This window comes from Austrofundulus limnaeus, unplaced genomic scaffold, assembly GCF_001266775.1.
Source record: "Austrofundulus limnaeus strain Quisiro unplaced genomic scaffold, Austrofundulus_limnaeus-1.0 Scaffold110, whole genome shotgun sequence".
Classification (NCBI taxonomy): Eukaryota; Metazoa; Chordata; class Actinopteri; order Cyprinodontiformes; family Rivulidae; genus Austrofundulus; species Austrofundulus limnaeus.
In genome coordinates this window covers 956987-975618 of record NW_013952512.1, presented here as the reverse complement: position 1 = coordinate 975618, position 18632 = coordinate 956987, and the positions used below count along the sequence as shown (strand labels likewise).

At 39.8% G+C, this 18632-nt stretch overlaps 1 protein-coding gene across 8 annotated transcripts in view; it reads right to left on the bottom strand.

Moving 5' to 3' along the window:
* The window catches only part of frya (furry homolog a (Drosophila)), a 43236-nt gene that overhangs the window by 11096 nt on the left and 13508 nt on the right, over window positions 1-18632 (bottom strand). For 6 of the 8 annotated variants that reach the window (XM_014014140.1, XM_014014132.1, XM_014014135.1 and 3 more), the window contains exons 5-45: window positions 18017-18107; window positions 17825-17904; window positions 17656-17736; window positions 16989-17157; window positions 16736-16828; window positions 16483-16581; window positions 15412-15513; window positions 15125-15228; window positions 14758-14866; window positions 14579-14665; window positions 14269-14440; window positions 13977-14109; window positions 13769-13876; window positions 12321-12576; window positions 11995-12177; window positions 11817-11903; window positions 11346-11605; window positions 10960-11149; window positions 10575-10699; window positions 10075-10132; window positions 9858-9949; window positions 9540-9712; window positions 9099-9259; window positions 8070-8180; window positions 7492-7646; window positions 7292-7394; window positions 6884-7055; window positions 6535-6791; window positions 6300-6446; window positions 6051-6219; window positions 5800-5890; window positions 5635-5714; window positions 4821-4971; window positions 4612-4715; window positions 4354-4533; window positions 3302-3500; window positions 2434-2555; window positions 2164-2351; window positions 1793-1840; window positions 880-974; window positions 214-794 (exon numbers count right to left, since the gene is read on the bottom strand). In XM_014014140.1, coding sequence (XP_013869594.1) covers window positions 214-794; window positions 880-974; window positions 1793-1840; window positions 2164-2351; window positions 2434-2555; window positions 3302-3500; window positions 4354-4533; window positions 4612-4715; window positions 4821-4971; window positions 5635-5714; window positions 5800-5890; window positions 6051-6219; window positions 6300-6446; window positions 6535-6791; window positions 6884-7055; window positions 7292-7394; window positions 7492-7646; window positions 8070-8180; window positions 9099-9259; window positions 9540-9712; window positions 9858-9949; window positions 10075-10132; window positions 10575-10699; window positions 10960-11149; window positions 11346-11605; window positions 11817-11903; window positions 11995-12177; window positions 12321-12576; window positions 13769-13876; window positions 13977-14109; window positions 14269-14440; window positions 14579-14665; window positions 14758-14866; window positions 15125-15228; window positions 15412-15513; window positions 16483-16581; window positions 16736-16828; window positions 16989-17157; window positions 17656-17736; window positions 17825-17904; window positions 18017-18107 — 5966 coding nt within the window. The remainder of the gene's footprint in view (window positions 1-213; window positions 795-879; window positions 975-1792; window positions 1841-2163; window positions 2352-2433; window positions 2556-3301; window positions 3501-4353; window positions 4534-4611; window positions 4716-4820; window positions 4972-5634; window positions 5715-5799; window positions 5891-6050; window positions 6220-6299; window positions 6447-6534; window positions 6792-6883; window positions 7056-7291; window positions 7395-7491; window positions 7647-8069; window positions 8181-9098; window positions 9260-9539; window positions 9713-9857; window positions 9950-10074; window positions 10133-10574; window positions 10700-10959; window positions 11150-11345; window positions 11606-11816; window positions 11904-11994; window positions 12178-12320; window positions 12577-13768; window positions 13877-13976; window positions 14110-14268; window positions 14441-14578; window positions 14666-14757; window positions 14867-15124; window positions 15229-15411; window positions 15514-16482; window positions 16582-16735; window positions 16829-16988; window positions 17158-17655; window positions 17737-17824; window positions 17905-18016; window positions 18108-18632) is intronic. The other 2 variants (XM_014014138.1, XM_014014139.1) reach the window with 1 other exon arrangement.

Here is an 18632-nt window from a genome sequence, read left to right as displayed (position 1 = left end):
TAGAATTTGGCTGAGTTTTAGCCATTTTAGTGTTTTGTAAGGTCACTTTCTTATGGCGGCCATGTTGAATGGGACTGACTCCTAAAGCTATTGACTGGTGAATGTTTATCCAGTGATTATTTAATGAAAGACTTATTCAAATGATACATACAAGCACATATACACACAAAACACAAGTCAAAACATTACTTGAGCAGTAATAACAGACTGTACCTATAGTTTGGGATGTGTCCACCACAGAAACTCTGGACACAGGAGTGAGCTGGCAGAAGAGCTGCAGCGTGAGGTCAGTGGTGGCCATGGAGGTAAAGCCCTTCAACAGCAGCTGCTGAAGCCCGGTGAAGCTGCTCCACTTCAGCTGGCTCTGCAGCTTCTCCAGCCTTTCCCTGTTATCCTGTTTGTCCAGCGACATGTTAGCCATCAGCTTATTCATCAGCCTCAGAGACATCTGATACTCAAACTCAAAGTCGGACTCCATGAGCGACACGGCCACCCAGAAGATGGTGGCCAGCAGGTTGCTGGGGTGGTTGATGCTCATCGCGTCGGTGGCATTGTCTTTTGATAAAGACGAACTGCTCATCTTGGTTAACAGAGCCTGCTGCTCGCAGGCTTGGATACGGTCCAGCGTGGCGCTGCGAGGTGGATCTGAACACCTGTCGGTTTCTCCAAACTTTTTGGGGACAGAGGAGCTCCTGTGGTGCCTGCTCCTCTCTTCTCGTTCTAGACCAAGCTGTCCTGTGCTCTTCCTGTTCGACAGCTGCTTGAAATGGGTAAGGAAGTCTGGAGATGTGGCTCTGCAACGTCATCAAAAGGCATCAAAACGTATGTTTCAAGTGAATACCTTTTAAGAAGATAAATAGTTCTGTTAGAGTCACAAACCTTGTTAGGAAAACCATAAGATCGTTGTTTTTCAGACATTCAGCCAGGTTATCCACCACAGATTCCAGTGTGAGTAACACTTCCATCACATAGCCCTGAAAAAAAGACAAACCACATGATGCATTTATTTGATGTAAAAAATGTAATGAAATAATTTCTATTTCACTTATTGGAGTTCATTTGTTGTAGAAAATATTTGATGCTTTTGGAGGAGTGTTTTGTATCTTCAAGCTTATTATTTTTGGCTTATTAGATTTGCAACAATTTTTGATGCCTGGATAATTCTGCCCATCAAATCCCTAATCTTAATTTAACATTTTTTCTATTCTTTTTCTTTTTAGGTAACCTGTCTTATGAAAGCAGTAATTTTTTAAACAATAAATATATATTTGACAGATTGTCTTTTTAAAATTTCATTAGACATGGTCCTGAGGCAATTATGAAATCTTAAAAAAATAAATAAATAAACATTTCTAGTTTCACTGCAGCAAGGAATAAATATGTTTTTAGGTTTTCAGAAAATTCTTAAACCAAATTATCCTCACATCTTGGGTTAGAAAAAGATGCCAGGAGATAATTTCTGTTGAGACCTTAGAGTAAGAAACTCTCGTAACACCCCAAATATACATGCACAAACCCAAACATGTATTATGCATACACAAGTGCATTTACTTAATATTTAATAGCATACTTTCTGCAAACAGATGTAATATCACCAGTATATTTCATTTTCTGTTGCAAACAACAGAAAATGTTTGCCAGTGATCTGATTCTGAACATTCATCTGTTATTTATGAACATTTATTCACTTTTTTGAAAAAAAAAAGTTGTTAAAAACACATCAGATTTAAAAAAAATAAGGTTTTCTGATAGAAAACACATCATGCAAACACACAAAGACGTGCACACTCACGTTCTTGGACAAGATGTCGATCTCTTGGGTTTTATTTGGTGTCAGAGTCTTTAACAGGTGAAAGAACCCAATGAGAAGCTCTCATACTCACAAGTACTACTTGTTTTAAATTTAATTATTTTTTTACTTAAATAAGGTACAACATTATATACTGCACCTCACATTTACAAACTAAATATAGTTTGTCAAAGGAGCTAAAAACAGTTAAATTTATATATTTTATTGTCCCATGTTACCTACAAGTAGAAACAGCACAACTTTTACAGAATCAGCTGTTATAGAATCAGTTTTAACAGCAATTCGGACAAATCTTTGTGCGTTCCTAAGATCACATAATACCTTGTTAAATGCAGGTTTATGTTCAGACTGACCTGCACTTCTTCTCCGTGCTCGCCGATGACTTCCACCAGTCTTGAGAGGAGGTCAGACACGGCGTGTGCAGAAACCGGCTGACGAAGGGCTCGGAAGAGCTGGAAGGAGCGGCCGGCGTAGTGGCGGGACGAACTGCACAAGGCCGTCTGCAGAGCCACCTCACTGAGCTGCTGCTCCAGATGGAAATCTAACCAGGTCAGACATGGGAAGGAGTCACGTCTAAAGAGGGAGTTCCATTTAATTAAACCAATTCTAAGGAGCTACAGTACCTGACTTGGACTCTTTAAAGACAGAAACCACATGTCGCAGAAAATTTGTCAGCTGCTCGGTGCTTTTTGAGACTTGGTTTTTTGGTGAAATGTCTTCATGACACCACAGTGGTCCATAGGGTCTAAAAAATACATTTAGGTTATAAACACTTTAGTGATAGCGGCACTTTTTCGAAGATGATTATTCTAAAAATGCACTAAACAAAAATTTGCATGTTGTCTTTCTCTTTATCTGTTTGGTTTGGTATGCAAACCAAATATGACACATACAGACATAGATTTGGGTGTTCTTAGAGCTCATATTTGTGTGAATAAAGCTGCCCCAAACCATAATAATCAGAAAAAAACTAAAACCTTAACAAAAAACAAAGGATCGGTGCAGCTCAGAGTTTATGGAGCCAACATATGGCAACAATAAAACAATCTAACTGATGCTTATGCAGGGTTTGAATAAAAATTCCAGTTATTGCTTTGGTGTGTGATTGTGTGAACTCTGAGGATTTGTATTATTTAATGAGATTATGATGTGCTTTGAGGGTTGCTGGGTCCTACTGAACTAAAAAAAAAGGCAATTCACGTGCATTTTATTTAAAATCCCAGGAAAATGAAATTTTAAATGTGTACAGTTAATCGAAGAAATGCCTGTGGCATTCTGATTTAAAGATAAAATTGCTAATCTAATGCAAGAATAAATTGCACTACATATGCAGCACCACCAGGGGGAAACCTGCATCAAGAAAACAGAAAAGAATTGATCTAAACTCGTTTTTCTGACTGTGAATGGCAAAACTGTCCAAGCTGTATAAAACACATTAAATTACCAAAAAAGAAATCAAAAAGGAAAGAAAAAAAGCATCTGCGTTGTTACCTTGTAATTAAAAACTCAATGAGCTTGTTGGCCTTTTCATTTATCTTTGAAGAGCCCACAAACTCCTCCATCTCCCGTGTGATCTCAGGCAGGTTGTTGCTGCTGCCCCCCAGACTCAGACTGGAGGACGTCGACGACGAGCTGAGACCAGAGTCTGGAACAGGAGACGCCTGACACTCGCGCAGGAAGTCAAAACTCCCTGAGCACAACAGAGAACCGAGCCAGTGATCACTAACTGGTTGCGTTCAATTATTTCACGCTTCTTTTATTTCCCAGTAGTTTGCTGCTGGAGATGGAAGATGTGAGTTGAACAACATTAAAATAAATTCAATAAGTTCCATCTAATAACTATAATTACTTAATAAGATGATGCTGTTGACTCCCACTGCTGCTTTGACCATAACTAAGTCACAGCACAATTTATTGCATTCTTGTTAATTAGCAATGCGTTTGTTATAACCCAGAAAGCAAGTACAACTTTAACACTGTGTCTAGACATTTTCAAAACAGTTTATCAGAAGAGGGAGGGTGGGGAGTTTCTTCGGTCGGGTAAACCAGATTATTGAAGCCTGAGCAGATGGCCCCAATTTAGGCAAGAGGACAAAAATAGCAGAATGGAATGCTTTATTCAAGACCTTTGATGTCCACTGCACTCGATACTGCTTTTGGCACAGAGTCCAAATATCTTTTACCCTGATAAGGAACTTATCTATTGTCTTAAAGGAATTGTAACTATCCCATACTGATGTTCGAGTTCATATGAGCCAAGAAGAAAAACTGTGTGCCGTAAATGCCAACCTTCACTGCCTGCTGGACACAAAAACTTTTATCTTTCTCCCAATTAGAGCAGTTGCAACAACCATACACAGCACAGAATTTAGGCATTTTGATGCTGAATCTGAGGAAATGGGACTGCCTTTACTTCCTGCCCCCCGTCTGCATTTCATGATGTCATCAACAACCCAGCAATAAGATGGACGGATGACTCCCCAACCACTCTGCCACCCCAATAAATTATTTCACAGTATTTTTTTTTTTTTTTTTTTTTTTACCAGTAGGTGAATTCTCCGGGTTTGGCTTGCAGGTGAGAGTCTTAGCCACATGGATTTCCTGTGTCTGCAGTAAAATCGCTGCGATAGCCTGAAAGTTGTTGTTACAGAGCAACGTGATGAGCAGGTGGAGGAGGAGACGTTGGCTGTGTTCAAACACCTCCGGGCGATAGTGGTCCATACCTGTAAAGTAAATGACAGAGCTTAAAACTTGTTTTTTGATAACTACATAATATAATTAAAAGAGGATTGTGACTTTACCCAAAAACAGAGCATGGAGCAGTGAAGGCAGGTGAAGGGTCCAGTCCTCTCTCACACTGTGGTCAACCACCATCTCAGTCATGAAGATCACTGCAATGTTACACCTGTAGAAAACAATTAAAATGTTTCGTGTGTTTAATAAAACACATTCGTTGATTAAAAAAAAAAGCATCCACATGCGACAGATTAGACAGGTTTTACAGTCTGACCTGTGCAGCGGTCCTCTGGGAGTGATGGTTTCTGGTAAAAAGTCCACCAGCGGAGCCCAGCATCCTCCACTGAGAGGCATGGGCAGAGGGTGGGGCTTGTTGGTCTCAATAACAACCGTCAACCAATCAGCGTAGGGGGGCAGAGGCTCACCTGAGTCATCACAGTTCTGAACTTTACTATTTTAGTTTCAAAGCCATTTTTCAAAGAAGCCTTTAAAGTGCCTGTGACATGCATATCCATGAAACACCAGAAGTCAAAGAAAATATATTTATATTTAAGAAACTTGGCATAATACACAATTTCATCTGTTATGTCACATAATTAGCATATTTTCTTTTGAATTCGGCTTAGCTAAGGTGAAACAGGAAGGGACATCAAAAGGGAACTCTTTGAGAAAGAAAACTCCCTGTTTTTCTTATTTCTACAATATACGCTGACTTTTTCTCATCTCTCTATGATAGTGATTAAAATAATCTAAAGAAACCTCAGATTCTTCTCTACAGTCTGTGTTGTTAATCACTTTAGCAACATGTTCACAGTCACCCTTTGACATCACTTCCTGTTACTTCACACGCAAATAGCTCAACAACTGTTCATCTCAGTGACATGAAATCTTTTTTACAATATGTTATCAATGTGGTCTTTTCAAAAATACATTCATATTTATTACAAAAATTTGATGCCACAGACACTTTAAAAGTTATTATCAAAGACACCATCCTGCTTTTCGTGTCACGCTCCAAGACAAGCATCTCGCGCTCACCAAACTATGACAGCTTCTCATTAGAAAGAGTATTTCCGATAAATACTCACTTTTATCTTCATCATAGGATCCTCCTGAGCTGCTACTGTATCGTGACTCCAGACGGTTGTGTGCTCTCATGTGCCCAAGCCTGAGATCAGAAACACACATATGATGTGAGTATTTTCAAATCTGTACATAAAATACAAGATTTGAAACATGATGGCGTACGTTACCTTTCCTCGTTCTCTTTATTGGTTTTTGTATCATCGGAGTCAGGAAAGCTTTCCTGGCCTGCAACGACAGTGTTGCTGCTTGATGGAGTTCCTAAAAATGAACCAAAACCAAACCTATTTACTAGTCCAACCACAGAAGTTAGGTTAGTTACAGCAGTCAGAAGTGGTTTGAAAGTGAATGTGTCATGCAAGAATTAAATAAAATTCAAAAAAGATTACAATGCTCTGAAAAAAGATGGGAAAAAAAATACCTGAAGCCGCTGCAGAGGCTTTGCTTGTGGCAGTGAAGCGATAGAAAGGAGGGCTGTCACAATGTTGCACCACAGGGTTGACTGGGTCCATTTGTTGTAACTCAAATAACAACTCCTCCATGGTTTGCATTGTGTTATTTCTGCAAAGATAGATCACCACTTTCTTGATCTGGAAAAAAAAACGATGGTAAGAATCTGTAAAGGAGAAAACAATATATATACATTCTGAAGCAGGCTTTATGCTCTTACATATGGGAGAAGCGTCGTGTCACTGCTGACGCCACATAAACTGATGAGAAACTGCAGCATGGTTCTCAAGTTGTTGCTCCAATTTTCATTGCCGACCAGAGCATTCCAGGCGTTTTCCATCTCTGATCCAGGCAGATCATCTCCGTACTACGCAGGGTGGTTAATGACAACATACATTAATTATTCAAAGATCGCCAAGACTTTGTCCTTTTAACCTTTTAACCAGCAAACATACCTTGGCTGTCATGAACATGAGGTTATTGAGAACCATTGATGTGGCTTGTAAGGACCCCCAGCCAGCACCTTTCAGCTGGTGGGATGAGTCTGTGCTGCTCAGCTGACAGGAGGACTCATAGCTTTGGGTGGATGAAGTAAGGACTGGAAGCAGCAAACCGCCATCCACTAGCTCAATGTTTCTGAGCCAGGGCAGGAGGTAGGTGAGCATGATCTGCCTCCCGTTGGAATGAGTGGTGGGGAACCTCTGGCTGACCTCTGGAACAAAGAAAAACGTGACAATTCTCACATTGCATTGGAACTATAATAATAAAACACGTGGAAAACCTCCAGTTAGCATTTTTAGCTACCTGAGAACAGAGGAAGAGTGAGTTCAGGGTACATCCTGGCCAACTGACTGGAGAGCTGAGGTAGCGAGACACTGTAAAGAGGCGGCAGAGGACCATGGGTGCCATACAGGACACTACTTGGCTTTACCTCTGCTATCTTCTTAGAGTACAGGAACAACTGTGCTTCAAGAATCTGTTTTAAAGAAGAGGAGCGTGTCAGATGGACTCACATGTAGACTTGCAGAATTTCCAAGCAACAATTCTGAACCAGCATATATATGTGTTACAGTTTGAGCAACAATCAAGTTTGACTTTTAAAGTCCGTTGAAACAGGAAGTAAAACATTATTCCATAACAACCATTAGATTATAACCGATAGATGTCCGTATTCCTATAAAACCAGTCAATAAAAATTGTTTTGCTTCTTGCCTGCATTAGCTGCATTGAAATCTCATAGATTTCTCTGCTTGTGCTTGATGCTTTAAAGAGAACCAGGTTCAGCAGCGTTACAACGTCACATGGGTAGTTTTTGCTGGGAAAGACAATAAAAGAGAGACTTTGGCTAAGTTGCCTGTGGTTTCCTCATGTGGAGAAGCAAACCCGGATGATCCAAAGGCGACAGAACGTACCTGCTGCCAAAGACTGTAGCGATGGCTTTGAAGCAGCCTGAGGCGAGCTGGTAGGAACCTGTGTAGCAGCGATCGACTGCCCAGTTAATTAGATTAACCTGGTCAGCATTAAGCTCCAGGAGCAGAATGACGACCTCACAGCCAAGCTGATGAACCTGAGGCAAGGGAAAAAAAAAACACAGACCCTGTTAACATCTATCTCTTTATTGAAGCTAAAATGCATTGGGTTTGATTTTAAAAAGTGCATGTTTACTACAGAATCTGTTGCACCAAAGAAATTAAAAGACTAATTATAGTTACTGGCAACATGTCCAATTAAGGGCTCTGATCAAGTCACACAGGATTTTCTTTGCAGAAAAGTGCAGAATATAAACAGGTTTTTTTTTTATCTTGTCTCACAGTAGAGACATTAGACAAGTTTATTTAAAACAAAAAGTGCCCTTCACTACTTGCCAGCACTTCCGACGCAATAATAAAGAAAAGTTGGCAAGAAGTACAGCTGACTTTTTAAAAAACAGGCTATCATGGGTCAGCGCTTTGTTTAAATACACCACAGTGGTAAACGATTGGATACAGACCCGCTGATCCTGGCAAGCTAAAATATTATCCAGCCATTTGTACAGGTATCCATCCTGAGACAGGCCGACGTTATCAAAGACAGGCCCACAGCACAACACGGCAGACATGGCCTGGAAAACAAACACTCAGCTTTGTTCACAGCTGCAGGACTGTAGTCATCATGACAAATTTATTGACTGTTCACAAACCCATTTATATGGTATATACATTTTTTATTGCCTGCAGCAGAAGGTAAAAGTGGAGCAATGATGTTTTTTTTGCCTGTGTTTGTGTCTGTTATCAAAATATCTCATGAACCACTGAACGGGTTTTAATGAAACTTGCAAAATGTAATCATTTGATGTAGATCTACACCTGATTAACTTTTTTATTCAGTCCAATTTAAGTTGGTCACCTCAGCCTATTATTATTAGCCAGACACTGAGCTAAAATTTGATGTGGTCATACCTAAGAGCCATTCGCAACACATTCTGTAAGTCCTAAAAACGATCAAAGAAAATTTTTTTAAAGAAATGTGAAATTGTTTGATTTGTATAAGTTACTGTTTGAGGAGTTGAATTGTTTTGTTTTGTTTTATTATTTGGTTTATTATTTGAAATATTGATTTTTTATAAAAAAAATTTCTTCTGCTGCCTTTCATTTTACTTGATTTGTATTGTTTTATTGTATGAAATGTTTTGTTTATATTTTAATGAAATGAATAAATGAATAAAAAATACGTATGACATCTTGCAACAGAGCAAAAGGTTGTTGGATCATTCTTTTTAAGATTTGACCAAAATAGCTACAACTCTGTTATTTCTTGTCAATGAAGATCAGATGATCTTATATTTCAAAGCTCTAGCATCAGGCAATTTTGCTTTCCCACAATGAATGCTAGGCCTTTCATTTCTTTTTTCTCATTATTTTTACAAACATTTAACTACATTTAATACTAAGGTGTCCATAAGTGATTTTTTTTACAAACAAGGAAAAAAATTGCCCTCATTGACCTTGAACACCAGACTCAGAACGTGCTGCATCTATACCTTCAGTGCACAATACTGATATCTTGTGATCTGGTGATTTCTGTCACTGTAGCGGTCCAGAGAGGTGAACATGACACTGAAAGGCCCCGCCCACTGACTGAAGAGAATGAAGAGGTGATGCCGAAGGCTCTGTTGGGGGAACAGGAAGCGTCTGTGGTGCACTACAAAATAAAGCAAACGACAACAACAAAAACAAATCCCGTTATTAGTGTGAAAATTCAGAAGTTGTGAAACAGGAACTTGTATGATGATAATACGACCTCTAAATGCCTGGAAGCATGAGTCATCATCTGCACTCGCTTGTTCTGTCCTTACACTGGACTATTTTTGGATCTACTCTGAACAGGCGATGTTTAGATCAAGCTCAGTGCCATGAGTCCAGTGCTGTGTGTGTGCTTTCTCTCCAAGAGCGTTCTAAGTGAGTTTAATGGTGGAAATTACCTGGTACACATTGGATAAAGTTGGCCACCATGGTGCTGAAGTGAGCCCGGATGTCTTTGATGATCTCTGTATCTTTATCGTTCTCAGCTTCCAGAAGCATTCGAGTCAGATCCACATATTCTAAGAACAGAGCGCCGAGGGCGAGGGTGTCACGTTCCAGAGCTCCGTTTGTACTGCAGGGTGACAAAATGAACATGGAGCATTCAGCGATGTGAAATCACAAACAGTTCATGGCGCAGCTGGAAAAGCAGCTCCACAGAGCTGCGACGGCTCATGTTTGGGGAACGAGTTTCAGTTTGTTTTTTGTCGCTTGCTTGCCTGTCACTGATGACCCCTGCATCAGCCAAAAGCTCAAAGATACGCAGCAGCTGCAGCCTGAGCAGGTCTCGGCGCTCGCGGCGCTTCTTGTTCTGCGAAAGGTTAAGAACAAAAGGCGGTGAAACATAACAGCTTTCCCGTCGAGTCCAGTAGCAAGTTCAGCCAAAGGATCTATACTTTGCTTTTATGTACCGAGCTTCAAATATCACAAACAAACCTCAGGTCGTCTCTCTAATGCCTCTTTCATGAGGGGATGCAACTCCTCCACAAGCTCCCTGTGTGAAGACCGTGATAATATCAAATTACACTGCACTGCAATATTTTTTCTTTTTATTATTCAAAGAAAACCATTTGACCTGTGAATTATTAACTCTAGCAATCATTTGTGTGCGAATATGAAAGGTGATTAGGCACCACTCAGGTACAGTATAATCCCCTGTTTATTTCCCATGTGAAAATGTAGGTTAATGGAGTCCTTAATTATGGAGAAAACAAGGAATTTAAATTCTAGTTCATATGTTATTTAATCAAAATAGATAAAAAATAAAATTGCAGCTCAGCTAGTGTCACTAAACTACTGTAATTTTACTTGTAATTTGATATTTTATTAAAATTTCTATTTTAAAAAAATCCTCACTTCTTAAACAATATCTGAGTCCAAATATAAAAAAAGAAGTTGTCAGAAAAAGCTTAGAAAAGGAATGAATTTGATTATACCTGAATACTAGTGAATTAGTGCGACCAAATCCTACAACCAAGGACTCGGTCAACTCAATGCTCTCCAGCCTCATGAGTGGGACCAACTGCTTCAAGAGCCAAGCCACTGACGGGCTTCCAGTAACCTGAAAAATTAAACACACATTGTTAGGTCACACAAATAAAACATCTCATTCTGCTCGAACACTAATTACTAAGAGTTGCTTTAATAATGGTATCCATAAAATTGCGAATACATCGGTTTCTTGTGTCATTTATGTGAAGAAGCAGCTTTGTAATTTGATGCTTTAAGCATGAATGTCAACAAGCTCGGCGAGAACACCTGATCCCGGGGAGACAAAGCGCTGGGGGAATTGATAAGGGAAAAGAATGGGGAGGCTGTTACCTTGTTATCGTGGCCGAGGCCACTGTCAGACGGAGGAGTCGTGATCTCAGGTGTCGATGCTCTCAAATGGCCGGGACTCATGATACTGGGTTTGGCCACCCCAAAGCAAAGGATCAGGTAGTTCCTCCATAAGGTTACGTAATTCTCCCCACTCCCAGAGGTGCCGGTCTTCTTGGCATACACTGGGTTGCTGGTGAACAAAGCAAAAATAAAATATATTGAGTTTATTTTAATGGGGGGATCTAAAAAATGCTTTTTTAAATAATGGGGAACTATATAATTATAATAAAAACACAGTTTAAAAGCCTAGTATTCATTAAAGGAATACATATCATCCTCTGCCTTTCGTAGTTTTTTCCTGAACCTACTACCATGACTGAACTCACTTTGGGTCCACCAGGGGCATGAGCATCTGCAGTCGAGTGAAGGCGTAGGGCCAGGCGTAGCTCAGAGCTGTGGGGCAGTGCTTGGGCAGGTGGTCCCTTCGGAGGAGACTGTAAACGCACAGGACCCAGGGGTCCTTCACGGACTGGGCGAAGAGCCACACGTGCGAGGGGCTCCTGATGTCATAATGACTGCTCACGAGCAGCGCATTCCACTCCACGAGCCACTGGAGGTCCACGTGGTGAACAGCTGGCGGCATGGTCTGCAACGAGTCAGTGACACGGCCGGGGTCAAAGGTCGGGAAGCACGACCGAAGCTGATATGTGACAAGTTGCAACGGAGGTGGAACATATGTACATCCTGCAGGTCTTATAAATGTGTTGAGAGTAAAGTCCAATAAATACAAAAAAACACTTATGTTAGACATAGCAGGCTTACCCTGCAGCACAAAGAGACACTTATAAACAACTCACTGTGTCAGAAACGGCAACATTGACAAAACTTTCCACGATAACCGGACTGAGCTGATCCATGATCTCTATCATTGGTTTATCGTCATCCTGCAGTCCAGAAAACATAAAGATACAACTCTAATATCAAATATATCCACTACATGCTATGCTATCCTGTTTGGCTTTTTCCTTGTTTTACCTCTGACTGTCCAATGGTCAGATAGAGGCTTCGGATTTCTCTGAGAATAGCGACAGCGAGTCTGCGGGTGCTCAGCTGGCAGGAGCAGAGCAGAACCAGAGCCAGTCCTTCTACAGCGTGCAGCGCGGCGGAGTGAGGGCCTCGCTCTGCAGGCGACTTCAGACTCGAGCTGGACTGCAGCAGCTGCAACGTAGAAACAAATTGATCATTTGCTAAATGTACTGATAAAATAGATTTTTAAACATATCAAGTGTTGATGTTTGCAACAAAACATCAAAGTGTGCCGCTCTCTCCAGCAAAAGTCATAAATCAGTGAAGAAGTCTACCTCGATGTTGTGAATTTGTGCGTGCTCTTGGCTCTTCCCCGGAGAAGCCAGTGCTAATCTCCACTGTGTGAGCAGCTGCTGCAGTAATTTGAGGGACATATCTAACAGTCCTTGGTGGGTGTCTTGGACCTCCCGCAACAGGAAGTTACTGAATCCAAACAAGACATCGTCACGCCAGTCAGAGAAATCCACCAACAGGCTTTGCAACGAATTCTGGGCTATGAGGCGAATCTCGTCATCCATGTGGATCGTTAATCTGCCAAACAGGACAAATAAAAACGTCACCGTTAGACTCAAGATATACAATTTATTTCGCAATTAGATTTGAGTAAAAGATTGTTTATGCAATCAAGACAAACATTAGGTTGGGGAAAAATAGTCATGAGCAGCAAATAAATCAACAGTTCAATTGTTTCCTGACTTGAATAAATGAATCGTTCAATAGAGACGTCCTGTTAATCAAGTCTTACAATCCTGTATCCAGCCAAAATGTATTTCTGATCTTGTTTTGAGACTGACATACTAAGCAAGTGCAGAACGTCTTAGATCAGGGCTATTCAACTAGCGGCCCGCAGGCCACATCCGGCCCAAGAGTGACCAAAGTTCGGCCCGCCAATTGGTTCATTCATCTCTTTAGCCCAAACCCCCGGTTTTCTACCTTAATTACGATGACTTCTTTTAGCTAAACATAGACTTGTTTGGTATCTACAGAAACGTCAGAATCTTGGCTACAAGCTGGTAAAAACATTTCTATGCACACTCAAGACAGTTAAAATTACAAGCAGTTGAATATAAAATTATGAAAGTAAAAATAAAATTGGTTTAAAATTTTGGCAAGTCAGAGATGTCACAATAATGTTTGTGTCAAATAGGAGGCATAATGTGTTAATTTTGTTTTTGATATTGTTCAATTATCACTACTTTTATAGGGTTCTGTATGTTGTATTCATGATTAAACACACCACAATAAACTATTTCAAAGGTAACAGATCTTTGTAATACTTGGTTTATTCACATAACGACTTTAATTGCTGGATGTTTGGCCCCTGAGCTGTTGGCCTGCAGTAAATGTGGCCCCCGGAGCAATTTAGTTGAAAAGCCCTGTCTTAGATCATTAATCTTATTAGCCTGGGAAGGAATCTTACCAACACTGACCACCAAGCTTTAAGATAAATGTAACTGCCATTAAGTAAGGTGAAATATTTTGAAAAATTTAGGAGTTACAAAAAAACTAAACTCATAACACTCATTTCTTCAATGAGCTGACTGTTTTGATGTTTGAGTGGCTAAAATAAGAAAAAAAATATGCAGAAACAGTTGGATAGCAAAAGAAAAAAAAAGATAATGTGAATGCTTAATCAGCAATTACTCAAATACCGTACAATATTTGTCTGTGTTTAGTCAGAATGCAGTTTCTTCTATTTTTTCCTACTTTCACTGCAACTCACCGAGAAAGAAGGTCGATGAGCTCAGGTTTGGACATCCCGTCAGGCAGAATGCGAGGAACGGCCGCAACACAAGTCCTAAATAAATCAATCTTGGGTTTTCTTTCACCTCTAAAAAAGTAAGGTTAAAAAAAGTTTGGTTTATTCAGCACACTCTTAACTTTTGCCAAACTGAAAGTGTTGCAAGCCGACGTAGAACACGTGTCCTTACGTGATCATATCCTCAGGCTCTTTGTTCAACATCTGGGCGTTAGTCATCATCATGCAGCGTCCCACTTCCTTGTCCAGGTGTCTGAGGATGCTGTCAATAGCTTTCCTCACGTGCACGTAGTAATGTGACATACCTGGAAAAAACAATGCCATCATCAAGTTCTGCCCGTTTAAAAACAAGAAACTGAAAGGATAATTTTTCAGTTTTCATGTTTTAAATTCATGCAAAAAAAAAAAAACACGTAGAAACATCGAATTTTTGCCATTCTTTTATTATTGTCTGTCTTCCTCACCGATGACTTTGGCCTCCTCATCCGTCAGCGTTTTGCTCAGGTATGTCTTCTTGACTCGGAGTGTGTTCCCAGAGGGCAAAGTGCAGCCAGTGTTGGGCATGGGAGGCTCTCCGTCCTTCTGCTGCAGTTTGTCTGCGATGACCAGGAATGCTCTCAAACCAATATTCATCCTCTGAAGGGGGGAAAAAAACTGGTAACTACAAATTTTTTATTGTTGCGTTAATGCTCCTGTGAGGGGTTTCAAAACAACATTGTCAGCAGAAAGAAATACAGAAACAGACCACAGGAGAAATCAAACGTGAAAACATACCTCAGGATTAAGACTAAAGGCTTTCGCAGGTTTCCCAACAGACAGAAGGTCAAAAATAATCTCTTTCATGGCAAAATCAAGTCTTTCCTGTGTTGAAACAAAAAAAAGTTTATTTTATAAATCCAAGTGAGATGTTTCAGCATGGCTCATCAAACAGCAGAGCAGCCTAACGTGTTTACCTGAGCAATAAACTGAATGATTTTGACAAATATGTTGAGGGGCATGTCTCTTGGGACCACACTGCGAGATCCTTTTGGGAAAAGGGTTGTTATAATGGTGTTCAGGCGACTGGGAAAACAAGGAAAATGTATGTTAGAACATGAACAAACATTTCATTCTAATTTTTGTATATTTTTTAAAATCACTTTTCTTTATTTAAGTTTAGTCTTTGATTAGTTTCTGTGTATTAAATGTATGTGATTTCTCAGAATATCTGTTGGCTACTGAGCCTGAGATTACTGAGCAGGTCTGATTCTCTTTGCAAAAAAATACCAAATTAGAAAGACAGTGAGGAAATAAGCAAATAAAATAATTTAATTTATTCACCCCTGAGTTGCAGTGTTGCTCTCACACTTTATTCTTATCATGTAAACCCACAACAGTCGATATAAGGACTCCAGTGCAACTCGAGCCATCTTGGGGTCTCTACTCTGTAATAAAATAAGGAAATTTAGTAAAAACAAAAACACTGGTGACAGAAGGACTTCACAAATATTACTCGAAACAGACTGCTATTGGTTCTAATTCTGAAAAAGAAAAAAAAGTAATTTGAAGCAACACTAACCCCTAATAAACCACTGCATTCTGATTTAACAGCTGTTTTCATAAATTACCTTCAGGTTTGAAAGGCAGTTGTTGAGGAAGAGATGCCATCTGTTGAGGAAGAACTGTTTCTGGCTGACACACAGCAGACACGTCACCAGTGGATAAAATGCCTGAGAAAAGAAAAGCAAGGATTTTATTTATTTATTGAAATAATGTTGTTTGAATAATTTTGCAACAATCTTTTTATATTTAAACATGAGTCTTTAAGCAAACAAAAAAAAACTATAACACCTGTTTTGTTTTTTTAAAAAATGACATTTTCTTTTCTTTTCTTTTTTCTTTTTTTCTTTTCTTTTCAACGAATGCGGCCGACAAAACCCCGAAAACATGGATGCTGCATCTGTGTATCTTTCGCAGTCGACGGTATCCCAGAATTCATTGCGTCATCAAGCAAATTAAACAGAAAAACAAAGATGTCATAGATTTCTTTTTAAATTTTATGGTGGAATTTTATCTCCTTTTTTTATGACAGGGTTTGGAAATTTTTAACGGATCGAAGATTGAAGTTAAGCAACTTAGCTGAAGAAACTTTTGTTACAACAAGATGTTAAATAAAAAGGTGTCACAAGTAACGGTAATGGAGCTAAACCTAAATTACTAATGGTTTTTATTTAGTTTTTGTAAGTTTTTCTATTAAAAGTGAATTTTGTGAAGTTATACCTTGAAAAAAACAACTGAAGCGTTGCGATATAAAACGTGTCACCATGATAACGAGGCAGCACGTGGTCACGCAAAAAAGACATGAATTGAGACACGGTTGTAATTGCTGCTTCAGGATATGACAGACTTTCTAGAGAAGCTACAGTTTCTTGTGAGCAACTACTGTATGTTTTAAGGGGACTGAGAATTTAAATTTACCAGCAGAAACATGCTCTGCTTCTATGCTCCGACTGTCCTAATAAATTATCTCTACTGTGGACAGTAATGTTGTGAAACATGATTGTGCAAGAGCAACCTTGGGGACTTTCTGCAGGCATCTAGGCCATCAGGCACCAGAGGCATTTGGAGAAAAAAAAACAGAGGCAAACAAAAACAACCAGGATCAACAGTCAGTGTCTGTGTTCTGCTCTCCAACTAACCAGTGAGTGCTTCTTTCTGGAGGACAGGTCCAGGGTTGTGTCGTACAAGCTGTCCACAAAGTTCCTCAGGCAGGGAACGTTCACTTCGTTCTTCACCGCCTGGGTCAATTCAAAAGTCAGTTTTTAAAAAAAAAACCCACATGCATTAACCAAAGTGCATAGCAGTATATGACGAGAAAAAACAATGGCAGTGATCTGAACTGCCGAATTTCTCTGTTTAAATGATTGTGTAACACAAGATGAAGAAACCTACGGCTGCAACAGGAACCAGGATCTCAACAAAGAGGCCGGCCAGAGCATGCTTAATGTCTTTATCCTTGACTTCTAGAAAATACTGTGCACACTCCTGAAAACATGAGCAGAACACAGTGGGCCTTATCCACAGTACTTTAAATGCACCTTAAAAAGAAAGCAGTGAACCAATGAGATATATACGCGGGGGGAGAAGGGACAAAGTGCAGAGAATGGCGTTTAAAGCTGCACGTTCAGTCATTTCCATTTTGTACCTGCATGAACTGAAAAGAAGCTTCGAAATCCTCGACAGGATACATTTTAACTCTGAAGAACTTGACCCCCATGATGAGGCTGATAGTACTCTGCGTGACGTACGGACTCTGCTCTTTCTGCCGCAGCTCCTTCAGCTCGGTCATAAACTTCTTCTTCACGGCGGGAAACCTGGAGATTAAGAGCGATATCAAGGTTTTGAAAATACCTTCACAGCAAGAAAGCAACAGTGACACTATCCAGGCAGGACGCTTTCTGAAAACTACTCAAAAAGACTGAAATCTGCACCAGGCTCTCAGAAAACACTTCCAGGAAAACTATTATCATGTTACAGTAAAATCCTTTGTATACTGTATATCTTCTTTTTTTTAACTTAGAGACATTTAAATCTGTGTATGCCACTCGGTAAAGTAATCCTTGCAGGAGGTTAAGCAGAGCATACTTTGAACGGAGGTATGCAGCTCATATTTCTATTTTAAGGGTCTATTTCCTGCTGCAGTCATCTAAAAAGTTCAAATAATCGGACATTTCCAGTCCTAGTTTGGTGTTAAAGATTTGTCCTAAAGTGTCCTCTGTCACAGATGGCAACACACTATGAAGTGGCTTGACACCAAAATTCAACAGAGCTGAGAATAAAGGTTTTAAAGTAGACAGAAACTTATTGCTTACTTGGACTGGGCTAATACTCCTATGACTTCAGCATAAAGGTCTGCTACAGTGTGCATGTTACCAGTGTTTGGACCATTATATCTGTGGGACAGACAAGACCAACATGTTTATGGTTCTGAAAATCTAAAGAAGAAAAAAAAAACAGTGCTGGAACAGATTTAAAACTCACCCCTCTTTATATTTAAAGTGCTTAAAGGCTAAGTTAATGACTTCATTGACCAAACCATCGTGGACTGGGTAGAGAGGCATCTAGTTAAGAGTTGGAAGACACAAAAGGATGAGAGAAAAACTCCACTTGAGTTTCTTATGCTAAATTTAAAAAAGTTAATCTTACATTTGTTCATTCCTTCAGGGAACTTACCTGTTTCAACACCTCTATAAGCACAAGAGAGAAGATGAAGTCGATGGCCAAATCTCGCCGTTCAAGTAGATAATCTCTCTGCTGCTCATCACTGTTGAATTGAAAAGACAGAAACAATAAAATGCCTGGCATTTCTTAAAGGGATCCCTGATTAGTTGCAACATTAGACTTTATTTAATAAACATATATTTTAACTGTAAAATAAAGACTGTAAAAATACTGTAGGATGTTCAGTTTTAAACTAAAAGTTTAAAAATTTATTACACGGATGGGGCCATTTTATTTACATGCAAAGAATTCTGGGTAAATGATGACGTGAATAGGTCCTCAGTGCGATGGTGATAGCCTGTTAGCTTTAGCATTAGCCCCGATGCTATCACTATATACATGTATTAGCTCAGCGTTACACGTTCTCCTCTCGTCACTGAGGTCCTCCATCCACATAACAGAGAGGGGAACGCAGAAATGACTCAGCCTGCAACTGAAAATATGGATGGAGGACCTCAGTTTAGCTTGTTAGTTTGTCACGGTAGCACCGAGCTAATACATATAATGCTGCGTTCACACCGAACGCGATTTCAGCTTCAAAATCGCAGCCAACGCTGAAGTTTGAAGC